Below are 13855 nucleotides of genomic sequence, written 5' to 3'. Positions count from 1 at the left end.
CACCCATTAATCAAAAGAATTCCTCCACAGGCCAATCTGATGGAAGCAACCCCCCACCCTACCCCCAGGATTTCTCTGTGTGGCCCTAGCTGTCTGTCTTAGAACTCACTCTGTAGATCAGGCTGGACTTGAACTTAGAGATCCACCTGCCTCTGCCTCCCAAGTGCCAGGATTAAAGGCATGAGCCACCATTGTTAGGCTTCTAATTCTCAATTGAGTTTCTTTCTTCCCAGACAGCTAGATTTTGTGTCAAGGTGACAACAAAATTAACCAGCAAACACTGGGTGTGATTTGGTGGGACCGGTGCCCTACAGCTCCACTCCGGTAGCATCTGCCATGTCAGCTTTCATAGGATGTCCTGGCTTCACATCATCAGCCACCACCAACATCTAAGGCATTTAATTTAACTTGAGCTTAGCTGCTTCACGTCTGAACGAAATGTTACCTGCATCAATTGGAGGGTGGAGAGACAAGGGTCTGGCTGGGTGGGTGGCTGTGAAGGATACATTTTTCTTACAATTCCTCTTTGCCTATTAGTGCAGTTAGGTGTGGGGGTGGAAGATCTGTCTGCCCAAGTACCATTAAAAGCTGGCTTTTCTGGCTATCAGTTTCCCATGTGAAAGGCAGATGGGGTGAGTTCCCCTCTCACAGGAAATGGTTTATATTCTCATACTGTTTTCATTGCATCTGTTACGACCCAGGTGCCACTAAGCTTTTGAAGTCAGATGGGCCCCTTCCATTTCTTTCTCCATGATGGTTTTAAAAGTATCATCATTCAGTATTAGCACTACACCAGGGGTGGGTGGTGGGTGGGAGTATGTGTGTGTGTGTGGGTGGGAGGGTGTGTGTGCGGGTAGGGGATGCTGTTAACCTCCAGGGTCTAACCAACTCAGGGTTCTTATTCTCAGCGGTGTGAGGGGTCTGGGAGAGATCTTTCTTTGCTGTGGGTGTCACCCCATGCAATGTATGATGCTTGGCGAGACCCCTGCTATGAGTAGCGGAATCCTCTGGTGGCATTAGCCACAGCATCCACACAGGCTGACAAGGTGGGTGTGTCAGCAAAATACAGTGCAGGTGTGAGGATCTGAGTCCAGATTCCCAACACCCAAGTGAGAAAAGCAAAAAGCCAACATGTCGGTACACAGTGGGGGACCCAGCGCTGGGGGACACAGAGAGACAGTTCCAGGCTCCCTGGAGACCCTACCTCAAAAGTAAGGTGGAAAGTGGATGACGAAGACACTGACCTGACCTCCACATGCAGGCGCATGTACCTACACATGCTAGTGTACACCTGCGCATGCACACATACCTAGAGATATAGATAGATATGTAGTGTAGACAGACAGATGGAGAGACAGAGAGGCCAGATGTCATCTAAATGTCTGTAAGGCAGGGGCAAGGGAAAAATCAGAACTGATCTTCTCACCTTCAGAGCTGCTGGTCCTACCTCCAGAGAGGTAGGTGGTTGCGAAAGTGCCTTATTTCACTAGAGAAAGAGCGGACTTGTGTGTAGTAGAACTAGAAGGCAGGCAGGGACAGAGACTCCTAGGCTCTTCTCACCCAAATGAGTGAATAAACAAAATAATAAATAAACACCACGCACACACAGACTGTTTTCATTGGTGACTTTACTGCTTGGCCGTGGTCGTTTCTCTTGACAGTGATTCTTGGCCGAGTGTGTGAGACGTGAAGGCACCGAGAAGCCGTCAGAGACCGCATCCTTCCTGTCCTCACTTTCTTAGACCATCAAAATATTTCATTTATAAAAATTAATCTAAATATAAATATTGACACTAAAGATCAAAATCACTGATGACAAAATAATTTCTGGAACTATAGCATGTTTATGGTTTAAATAGTAAATTAAATCTTTGTACTTATTTGGCACAAGGAAACCTTTTATAAAAGTTCGAACGCCATAGAACAGGCTTTTTCTTCATTGTTGTTGTTATTATTATTTTTTGCAAGGCTTACACAGTACACGCTTTGTCAAAAGAAAACTGAGTATTTTAACACTGTTAGCACAAAGGCAGCCTCGTGCCTCCTAAGGAAAAACGTCCTGTTTGGAAGTCAGATCTTATAGTTGTGTTTTTTAAACTCTGTTTTAGTGTGAACCACACCCACTGGATAAAACACCAAAGGTTTACTGTTTCCATGGAGTCCTGACACAAACATCAGCAGGAGCATCATGGGAAGACACAAGGACCCCCATTAGCAGCAATGGCAAACAAGGAGGGAGGACACAGGGAGGACAGAGGGAGGACTGTTCAATCAAGTCTGGGGATGCACAGGAGAACCAGAGAACTCATTAGTGAAGACAGGGCTGGGCTTCTGCAGGAGGGGGGCATTCCAGTTAGAACCAGCTCACATGTATGGCTTCAGCAAGTGCACTGGTCTGACCTTTAGTTATGGATTCTGGAAAACCGTAAGAGAGAGACACTAGACAAAACGGGGCGCACTGTGCCCTCCAGAGCCAGCACCTAATGGCCACCCCCGCACCTCCCTCCTTTGCCCTCTCCCCATCACACCCTATGATTCAGAAAATCCCAGAAGCCAACATTAAAAACATGCTGCAGGCACCCATCGAATCTAGCACAGAGTCAGTCCTAATTGTGTGCTTGGACACACTTTAGATACTCATGCATTTATTTCAGCCCCTACCCTGAAACACAGTGAACTTGGGGTGAGGGTCAGCTCTGTGCCCCTCACCGTCCACACTGCTTTTCTCTAAGGGGGGTTTGCTGACCGCCTTCATCATGGCTGTCATTCTGAATCTTGTTGAATTTGGCAGGAGATATCTTTTGGAGGACAGAACACTTTTGTGTAGTTCTATTTACAATAGCTCATTCATGACCAAGCCATATATCACCTTGACTCTGAACAGTGTCCTTTATCTTAGATTAATAGTGACATTGTCCCTTAGGCCCCTCTCCCCCTGAGTAAATCCATGCGAGAACCCCAAATTGAGAATGAGACATGGTTTCAGAGAGACCCAGGTATGGCATCGGTGGATCAGAGCTTTTCCTTTAGTGGCGGCCAAGCAACGGGGAGGACAGAGGCATGGGGCTGGGGGCTGGGAGCTTAGCTGGAGGTGGCCAAGCATTTTCCAAATGAGACTGTTTCTAGTGCCCCCTGCTCACTCTTAGCCTCGTTTAGGAGATGATAAGCATGAGTAAGCGATGGTAATGACCCGCCTTCCTAGCCCCCAGCTCCTCTCCAGCAGTTTTCTGTAGGATGAACTGTTGACGGGATTAAAGGGATTAAAAACACACGGGGCTGGTAAAGACAGCACACAAGAGCAAATTAAATAGGCGCAATGCATCTTGTGAACACAGAGCTCTGCTATTGGAAGCCAGCGTCTGGATATTCGGTCTCAGATTCCCTCGGGAGCCTAAGGCAGAGAGTGGGCGAGACCTCAGTGCTGCGGACTGAGATGGCCTTCTGGGTGGGGTATCAGGACAGCCCGGTGCAGCAGTGCACTGCAGCCCCCTCACCCCGCCCCCCAGGCCCTCGCCTCAGTGGAAATCCACACAGTACTCGATGGCTGTTGGGTCAAGGCACTGTCGTGTACGGCCGGAGGCAGTGGGTCACTGGCTGTGTGTGGCGTTCGTGCTTTAGTACATCACAGCTGACTCCAGAACAGGCTCCTGAGGGAGGGAAGCAAGAAGAAGGGAGTCACCAGCTCCTGACAGACTAAACTGGTCACGCCTGGCAGTGTGGTCACAGGGGATGACTGGATACTTCCTCCCTCCCGGGATGCACTGAGGTTTTCTAGGCAGGTTGGGATAGAGATCCAAGTTTGAAAATGGCCCATTGGTCCTCAGGAAGCAGATTTTCTGTTATGTGTAGTTGGATATTTTCTGTTGTGCGTAGTTTAAGCATCTTAACCAAACTCTAATGCTCACATTACAGACTCACAAACAAACTGGCATTTGTTTCTGGAAAAGCTGGTAAGGGAGCTCTTCACCTACCAATCAAACCCAGCAGAGTGTTTTTCCACCCTCGAGGCAGGCTCCAGACTTCAGCCAAATGGAAACACCCTCCTCCTCCTGCTGTCTCTGAACATTTGTCTTGAAATCTACTTTTTTTTTTTTTTTCTGAAAGTATTGCTGACCTACTTTTGATATTTTAGTACATATGCTCATTTTTTTCTTTTTAAATTAAAAATTGTTTTTCACATGTGTGGCCATTTTGTCTGTCTGTCTGTCTGTCTGTCTGTCTGTCTGTCTGTCTGTCTGTGTACTATGTGTGCCTGGTACTGGTGGAGGCCAGAAAAGAGCATCATATCTCCTGGAATTGGAATTACAGATGGTTGTGAACCACCATGTGGGTGCTGGGAAGCAAACCCAGGTCTGCTGGGAGAGTGGCCGGTGCATTTAACCCCTGGGCCGTCTTCCCAGCATCCCTTGCCTTCTGTGTTTAAGCCCTTTTCTGTTATTTTAAGGTGATTTATATACTCACTCACTTGTTTTTGAGGTGTGAGGGACTGAGCTTAGGCCCATACATGGTAAGCAGTGTTCTGAGCCACACCACACATGGTAAGCAGTGTTCTGAGTCACACCATCAGCTCTCTTGGGTGATCTTCATCTCACTAATAATAACTTATTGCAAAGAAACCTGTGTAACACGTGCACACAGCATCTCCTCAGAGCTGGAAGGCCTCCCTCTGTCCAGTTTTGTCAGGGTTGAGGGTGGGAAGCACCCGTTTTCACATGCCATCTCTCCGTCTGGTGGCACTCTGAAAGGCTGGATGGAGTGGGTCACACTGGGGGCTTAGGGTGGTGGATTCCTTCTTCCTCAGCCTGGCCTGTGCTCACTCTGCTTTCTGACTCTCTGAAACGTGACCGAGCCACTTCAGGCTCCCGCCCACCACGGGCAAGGCACACTCCTGAACCAAGGACACTGCCATGCCTTCCCAGCTATGAAATGGAGCTAAGGTAAATCCTTGCTCTCTTTTGCTGCTTCTGAGCAGGTATTTAGTCACAGCAATGGGCTGAGTGATCCCATGGGCCCTCGTGACCCGTGCACATTCTGTTGTTATAGAAGTTGATTTAATCATCTCACGTATCTATAACTCATTTCTTCCCTGACCTAGCAAGATAGCTAAACATTGAAAGGTCAAGGATCACAGCCAACCGATGAAGGAAAAATGACGAGAGACTGAGGTCCTTATGACACTCAAGACAGTAATTCATGGTTCTAAGGCTGGACCCCACATTATGTATTTGTCTGGTGCTCCTGCACTCAGAGTGGACCAGGAGTGGAATGATGAGGAAGGACAAGGTAGACAGTGACAATACTGCAGCAGCTGGGTATGTCTTTGTGTCCCTCTGTCCACTCCACACACGGTCTGCCATCACCATGGCATGGACTGTGGACGGCCCTGTCAGATTTCTCTTCTAATGCACTGTGCTGAGTGTTCTCTGAAATTCTGACACACATATGCTGTGCACTGTTTCAAGACAGTGTCTTGCAGACCTGGCTGGCCTTTAGTTTGCAGCAGTCCTCTGTGTCAGCCTTCTTCATGTTGAGACTGCAGATATAAGCCACCATAACTCAGCTGCAAATTGTTTTTATATTAATCGACAAATTGAGCATTTAATTGAAAGAATTGTGTGTGTGTGTGTGTGTGTGTGTGTGTGGTGTGTATATGGTGTGTGACTGTGTATATATACATGATGTATGCACATGTGTGCACATGTATGCATGTATATATAATGTGTGTGTACATATGCATGCATCTGATTGTGTGTATGATATGTGAGTATGTGCATATGTGTGCATGGTATGGGAGTGTATGTATGTGTGTATATGGTATGTGTAGGAGTGTGCATGTATATATGGTGTGTGAGTATGTGTATGCATGTGTATGGTGTGTGAGTGTATGTGTGTATATCTATGGTATGTGTGTGCACACCTGTATGTGTGTATACGGTGTGTGTGTGAATGGTGTATGTGTGTATGGTGTATGAGCATGTGTATGTGTAATATGGTGTGTGCATGAATACCTTTATGTGAGTATATGGTATATCTGTGAGTTTGCATGTGTGTGCATGGTGTGTGAGTATGTGTATGCGTGTGTATGGTGTGTGAGTGCATGTGTGTGTGTGTGTGAGTGTATATATGGTACATGTTTGTATGGTATGTGTGTGTGTATGCATGTGCAGACATGCATGTGTGTATATGGTGTGTGTGTGAGTGTTCATGTATGTGTATGGTGTGTAAGTGTATATGGTATGTGCATGTGTATGGTATGTATACATGTGCATGTATGTGTGTGGTGTGTGCACGTGTGTGGTATGTGTGCATATGTGTGTGTACAATGTGCAAGCATGTGTGTTTGTGTGTGTATGTATGGTGTGTGTGTGCACATGTGTGAGTGTATTTACCTGAGTGGAGGTCAGAGGACTTTCAGGAATTTGTTCTCTTTCCACTGTGGGGATCTGGAGACCAAACCAGGTTGTTAGGTGTGTGCAGCAAGTGCTTTTACCCCTGTGCTGGACAGTTTTATGTCACCTTGACACAAGCTAGAGTCTTCTGAGAGGAAGGAACCTCAGTCAAGAAAATACTCTTGAGATTCTGTGTAGCAAGTCTGTAGGGCACTTCCTTCCTTCCTTCCTTCCTTCCTTCCTTCCTTCCTTCCTTCCTTCCTTCCTTCCTTCCTGCCTGCCTGCCTGCCTGCCTGCCTGCCTGCCTGCCTTTCAAGACTTGGAGTTTATTAATTTTAAGTAACAATAATTTAAAAGATACAATGGGTTCTCATATTACAGAAACATATCTATACAATAAAGAAAACTAACCAGGGTCATAAGCTGATATATAATGACATCAGTAATGAGGAAGCTGGAGATCAGTGTGAATCACCTCAGGGGACACTTGCTTTTGCTGTTTTGGTTTTTAGGAGACTCCCACATATGTACCCACCACTGGCCTCAAACTCACTAGGTGAATTCTGGCTACTGCTCCCTTCCCTAAACACAGATCAATGCACATAAAGGCAGATTAAGGCTAGCTAGCTGTTATCTATTGGTCTGTATTCCAGTCTGAAAGGAATACGCATTAACATCTTGTACAGAACTGGTTTTCTGGTATTCAGGAATCCACTGGGTAAAGCCAGATATGGTGGCAGAAACCTTAATCCCAGTATTTGGGAGACATAGGCAAATTTGAGGCTAACCTGGTCTGCATAGCAAATTCCAGGCCAAGCCAGAGTTACATAGTTAAGACCCCGACTTAAAAAAAAAAAATCAAACCCGCATGATTCTCATATTTAGGCAAATGTCAGAATTTACAGTACCATTGTAGCATTTGCAAACCTTAAGGTAATGCTGAGTATTTTTAAAAAAATCATAGAGGTAAACCCTCATAAGATGTTTAGTTTAATCTTCTTTAATTTAAAATAAATGGATCAAGGTTCAACAGTATCCCCTCACACAATCAAAATGAGAACAAACTTTTAGGAGAGTGGATTTCAGCCCCGATTTTACCACTGACAGGAGCAAGACTGTGTACAGGTCACTATTTGAAGTCCTACAAAGCCCTTTCAAGACTTCGTACTAACTAGAAGTGGGACAAAGTACAACTTGAAAAAAAGAAAAATGCTCCTTTCACACAAATGAAGACAGAGTCAACCAGCAAGTGTCCCAAATCACATCTAGGTTTCTAGTTGGATGCTTTCTACACTGACCTCTGCTTAGGAATGGATCCAGAGGCTGGCACCAGCAGGCTAGTGCCCAGGTTGCACAGGTCTGACTTCGACATGATGAAGCTTTTCAGTTTACTGAAGAACAAAGCCTGGGAATGACAGGCTTGCTCAACACCAACTTAGTCACTTAGCATTTTCTTAGTAGTGATTGAGGGGGGAGGACCCAGACCACCGTGGGTGTGGCCATCCCTAGGCTGGTGGTCATTGGGTCTATAAGAAAGCAGGCTGAGCAAGCCATGAGAACCAGCCAGTAAGCAGCCCCCTCCATGGCTTCTGCATCAGCTCCTGCCTCCAGCTCCTGCCCTGCTTGAGTTTCTGTCTTTGTTTTTCTCAGTGGACTGTCACTCAGGATACATAAGCCACATAACCCTTTGCTCCCCAAGTTGCTTTTGGTCATGGTGTTTCATCTCAGCAATAGTAAACCTAACTAAGATACCCCACGAACCATGTCACTGGTGACAGTGTCTTGCTATATAAATGTGGCTCAATGGGACCTCACATGTAGCCCTGACTAGGCCCCCAATTTACAGTAATCCTCCTGCCTTAGCCTCCTTTCCGATGAGATTACAATATGACCTACCTGATGAGCTACAATTGTTGTTTTTGCTGTGAACACTCTCTTATCCCTCCCTGTGATTCCCAGAGTCTGGAACATCACCCTCTGCCAGGTCCCTTGTCACATTTAGGGGCAGCTGTTGCTCTGCTTAGGAAAAGGCATTCATGGCTAACAGAAACTTACAAGTGCAGATGGCTCATGCCAGAGTCAAAGCCCTTACACATCCACCACACCTGGCACTCTGTCCTTTCTCTCCAATTACAGCTGGTTCCTAAGAGCGCGACACAGAGGTGCAGCTGAGATGGCAGGCTAAGGCTAAAGAGGTCAGCAATGCCACACAGAGAGGCACATACCCTCTCCAAAGTCCAAGGCAGGTCAGGAGACCAGAGAGGAAGGTTGCCTCTTGGGGCTCTGCTGAGGTAGAAGGAAGGAAGAAAAGCCTGCAGGATGGGGTTGCGGGGGGGGGGGGCGTGAAGGTAGGGCGAGGACTGGACTATCATGTGACATAATGGGCACAGAGATTCTTACCATCAAGTCCTTGGTGTCACCGGTACTTGCTGTGGGCCTGTTTGTGGAGGAGCCTTGGAGAAGGAAGTTGCGGTTGAATGTCTTAATGGGGGTCACGGAAGATGCTTCGATTTTTTCAGCTAAAAAGGAAACAAAGAATAAGAACTATGTGCCAGCAAGATGCTCAGTTAGGAGGATTTGGCCTCATTTTCCCAAAGAAGTTCAGTAATTAAAGCACCCCGACCTGGCATGTATGCTTTCTTCACCGTGATCTGTCTCCCCTACCCTCCTTATAAACTACCTTACACTCATTTGTGAGCCAAGGTTTGCTTCTGGGGGGACCCAAGTCAAGACACATGAGAACATCTGTAGAGATGGCTCAGGAGGGAGGAAGGCTTGCCATGCTCAAGTTGGGATCCCAGTACCATGTACAATAGCTTGCAACCCTGGAGGCAGCTGGGGTGGTTGGCCACCAGTCTAGCTCCTTACACATTCTATAACACATAAACACACATGCATACTTACTGCATACATGCAATCTCACACATGCTCACACACAAATCATGCATATACCCTCACTTTTATACATGCACTCAAACACATGGACACATACATCAACACACTACATACATATATGCATACTCTCACACACAAACTTGACCATACACTGACACACAAGAACATATTCATGTTTATGCACATTTCCTCACTTATGCACACACTGTTACACAACAAGTCCATGACCACACTCAAACACACACACACACCCCTCACACCCCACATGCACATACCTGATGCACACCTACATATCTCCACACTCATGTGGCCAACACACTGAAACACACTCACCTATAAACAGTTAAACACAGCTTCACAAACTCACACTCATACATATTTACACAAGCATACAGTTTCACATTCATGGACTCATTCACCTCACACATGTTCAAACACATTCATAATGCATCTACTCACAAGTGCACACACTCAAACATTCTCAGGCTCACATGCACACCCATATTCCCCACGCACTCAAACTTCATATTCTCTTACACACTCAAACTCCCACACACATTCACCCTCACAGATTCACACATGAAAACCCCACACACCCATAATACTTACACAGTACACTTAGATGATCACATAACACACACACACACATACACACACACACACACACAAATCATACACTTCATATATTCTGCCACAGTCACATCAACGCAGGCAATCACTCACATCTAATTTCACGCTCACATATATACCCACACTCAGTTGCACACTGAGCCCCACACCCTAACATGCACACTCACACAAGCCTCACACCCTCACATTCACATACGCATACCACACCACCTTCATACACATACTCTCATTAACATAACTCACCTGCGCACACTCACACACTTTCACACATACACTTGCTCACACAGGCACACTGACATACACCAACCTTCTCACGCCTGTTGGGGGTTGGTCTGGTGCTGCCATGTATCCAAATGCTAAATACTGGCCCCAGGATCTATCTGGTTGTCCTTGTCAATGAGATCCTCACATACAGTGAGTGATACCACGCAAACCCTGCTCCCCAGTTTAAAGTTAACTGGTTAATAAAAGGCTAGAGCTTGTGATTGGTCAGTAGAGAGAAAAAGGCAAGAGTTGAGGGTTGAGTGACAGGTCTCAGGTAGGGACTGGGAGGGAGAAAGAAGAAAGAGGAGGAAGAGAGAGAGAGAGAGAGAGAGAGAGAGAGAGAGAGAGAGAGAGAGAGAGAGAGAATCGTAAGTGAGCAACATATATGGCTGGGATGTAAGTTAGAATAGCTCAAAACCTACCCAATCTAGGCTTACAGCGTGTAAATCAAACAACAGGATCATGTGTCTTTTATACGGGCTAGTTAGACTATTAGAATCTGTTCTACACACACCCACGTGTGCTCACATGTCCTCATGCACGCCCCCTCACACACTCAAGTAAGATGGATTAGCACAGTCCCTGGGGAGAGGGCACCCTGGATCTGTCCCTCACATTTTCTCACACTCAGGGCCTGGGTTCCTCCAACAACCCCAGCTTGCTATTTTAAGTGTGACATACCTTTCACAGGAGGGGCGGGCAGTTTCCTCCTCTGCTGCCTCGATGTGTCTATAGTTTGTACCTACAGAGAAACATGGCTGTCAGTACAGCTCTGTGATCCTGGACATGTGGCACCTTCCAGGTCATGCGACATTCTAATGGGGGCGGGAAAGGCAGACACACCTGGCTCCTTTGTTTCTGATCTCGTCTTCTTGTGAGACGAACACACGGCGCTATGTTTAAACCAGCGATGGTCAGGGCTGAAATGCGGCTCTCGATGTCAGAGATCTTCATGCAACAGAAAGACAAGTTCAGTAAATTCCGAAAGGAAGAATCCTGGTTTAAAATGCTACAAACTATAAAGAATGAATGAGTCTGCATTCATGTCTGCTCATTCATTTATTCACTCATTTTTGTTTTTCTTTTTGAGACAGGGTCTCATGTAGACCAGGCTGGCCTGAAACTTGCTATGTAGCTGAGGATGACCTTGAACTCCTGATCCTCCTGCCTCTACCTCCTAAGTGCTGGGATTACAGGTGTACGCCACAACACCTGGCTCTTCCATTCATTTAAATTCTACCAGTGACTGATCTATCTACTGCTACAAGGAAAAGACAAAACATAGGAAATACATACATTTAAGTTTCTAGTTTTACAGTTCTAGAGTATGTCAACAGACCTATTGGAGTACACACAGGGACAAATCAAAGACCTGGATTCAGGAAAGGTAGTCAGAGCCACCTAGGTCCTAGTGAAGTCTTCTATTAGGGCTAGTATAAGATTTTAGTTTGTGGGGCTGGAGAAATGGCTCAGTGGTTAAGAGCACTGACTGCTCTAACAAAGGTCCTGACTTCAAATCCCAGCAACCACATGGTGGCTCACAACCATCTGTAATGAAATCTGCCGCCCTCTTCTGGAGTGTCTGAAGACATCTACAGTGTAGTTACATATAATAAATAAATAAATCTTAAAAAAAAAAGATTTTAGTTTGTTCTGAAAAGAAACTGGAGCCGTGGTCCTCGGGGAAATGCTGCTGAGGTAATAAAAATGTCAAAAAGCAAGACCCACATTGGTGCTATAGTGGCATGGTTGGTACGGGAGTAACCAACTACTTCCTGAGTGGATTTAAGGCCTGCTCCACGGGAGGGAAATCATGTTCTGTTCTGTCCAAACACCATGGTTGCAGAGGCCCCAGGCCCAGGAAAGGGCCTGTCATTATTTTGCTAAATGGTGGCCTTCTGAACACTTATCTTTTTATATTCGTAGCTTAATGCAGCTTCCATTTGCTACCAAAGAAGCTTCTGTTGGTAGTGGTCAGTGGTTAATATGAGACTCACAATTGGCCAAGGTGCAGAAGCGGGGTGGGAAGAGTTTAAGAGCAATCTCTGGTTTGCTTGTTCTCTGAGACGGTCTCTCTCAATGACTTGAAACTAGACAGTTTAGTTAGGTTGGCTGGTGGGCACGCCCCGGTAATCAGCCTGTCTCCATCTCCGTAACAGTGGGATTACAAGCTTATTTTTCCCCGTTTTTAAAATGTGGAACTGGGATGGAAGTCAGGCTCTTACGTTTGCAAGGCAAGTAGTTTACCAACAGTACCGTCTCCTCAGACCTGGCCAGGATGCAGTTTTAAGATGTTAGGACAGTAGCAATATCAGGGATTTGTATTGAACTCCGGCTGCTTATTTTGTTAATATTTATGTATTTATAAAGTGTTTGTGCATTGGGGTGGTGCACACACCATGGCACACATGTGTTTTTTTTTTTTTTTTAAGATTTATTTATTGTTATACACTGTAAGTACACTGTAGCTGACCAGACACACCAGAAGAGGGTATCAGAACTCATTATGGGTGGTTGTGAGCCACCATGTGGTTGCTGGGATTTGAACTCAGGACCTTCGGAAGAGCAGTCAGTGCTCTTACCCGCTGAGCCATCTCGCCAGCCCAGGCACACACGTGTAAGTCAGAGAACAATTTTGTGGAGTTGTTTCTCTGGTTCTTTCCTTCTGCCTTCACGAGGGGTTCCTGGGGGAGAAGCCAGGTTTCCAGGCGTGTGCATAAATGTAAGTGCATCCTGCCGTGTGATAACTGCCTTTATCTGCTGAACCATGTTGCTGGTGTTCCTGCTGCTCCTTAATCCAGAGAAACATAACGACCTCACACTTTTAAAAAGTTAATTTATGTATCCTAAGACAGCATCTCATGTAGCCAAAGCTAGCCCTAAAATTGCTCTGTAGCTAACGATGACCTTGAACTCCCAACCTTAATCTTCCTTAACGCTGGCATCAGAGACAAGGGCTACCATGCCTAGCTATGGTAGGTGCTTTATAAAGGAAAAAAGATGACATGGGTTCCTGAGAGACTGCTCACAGATCCCAGTTAGCTAACGGTTTACACTATGGCCAGCTCCAATCTACAGGAGACAAGGGCACCTTCACAATGGCCACAAAGCAGCGGTTGCAGAAAGTGGCAGATGAGAACACGCAGTGGAAACAGTCATATCTATGTCCTGCCGCTTACTCATGGCCTGAGAACTGCATGCCATCCATTCATTCCTTTCCTAACCCCCCTTAAAAAGATTTTTTGCTCACGTATACATATGTGTATACTTTGTGTGGTTTTGTGCACAGGTCTACAAGTGTCAACGGAGGTCAGAAGAGGGCACTGAATTTCAAGGAGCTGGAGTTACCAACGGTTGTGAGCCACCTGATGTGGGTGCTGGGTTCATAGCCCAGGCCCTCTGCAAGGGCAGGATATGTTCTCCCTGCTGAGTCATTGCTTCAGCTCCGACTTCATTCTTGTTAAGTGTCAGGAGTCATTCCATCAGGGTATGACAACTGTGGCCTGACCTGCATGTAGCTTTGAGTCTCTGGTAAAGACACAGCAGGGAGCAACCCACAGAATGAAAGAGGTGGCCTTGGGATGGATGGGAAGAGACCAGCATAAAGCAAGCAAGCAAGCACACACACACACACACACACACACACACACACACACACACACACACACACACACACA

General features: G+C 46.2%; 1 protein-coding gene across 2 annotated transcripts in view; it reads right to left on the bottom strand.

Annotated features, from left to right (window-relative positions):
• Nucleotides 1-1616: 1616 nt before the first annotated feature.
• The window catches only part of Myrip (myosin VIIA and Rab interacting protein), a 172308-nt gene continuing 160069 nt past the window's right edge, over nt 1617-13855 (bottom strand). For both annotated transcript variants that reach the window (XM_021206681.2, XM_029543653.1), the window contains 4 exons: nt 11022-11126; nt 10860-10920; nt 8790-8908; nt 1617-3647 (listed from right to left, as the gene is read on the bottom strand). In XM_021206681.2, coding sequence (XP_021062340.1) covers nt 3615-3647; nt 8790-8908; nt 10860-10920; nt 11022-11126 — 318 coding nt within the window. In that variant the 3' untranslated portion in view covers nt 1617-3614. The remainder of the gene's footprint in view (nt 3648-8789; nt 8909-10859; nt 10921-11021; nt 11127-13855) is intronic.

The sequence above is a fragment of the Mus pahari genome, chromosome 10, assembly GCF_900095145.1.
Source record: "Mus pahari chromosome 10, PAHARI_EIJ_v1.1, whole genome shotgun sequence".
In the NCBI taxonomy this organism is placed as follows: domain Eukaryota; kingdom Metazoa; phylum Chordata; class Mammalia; order Rodentia; family Muridae; genus Mus; species Mus pahari.
The sequence above is the reverse complement of the archived record's forward strand: the minus strand, read 5'-3'. Positions and strand labels throughout refer to the sequence as shown.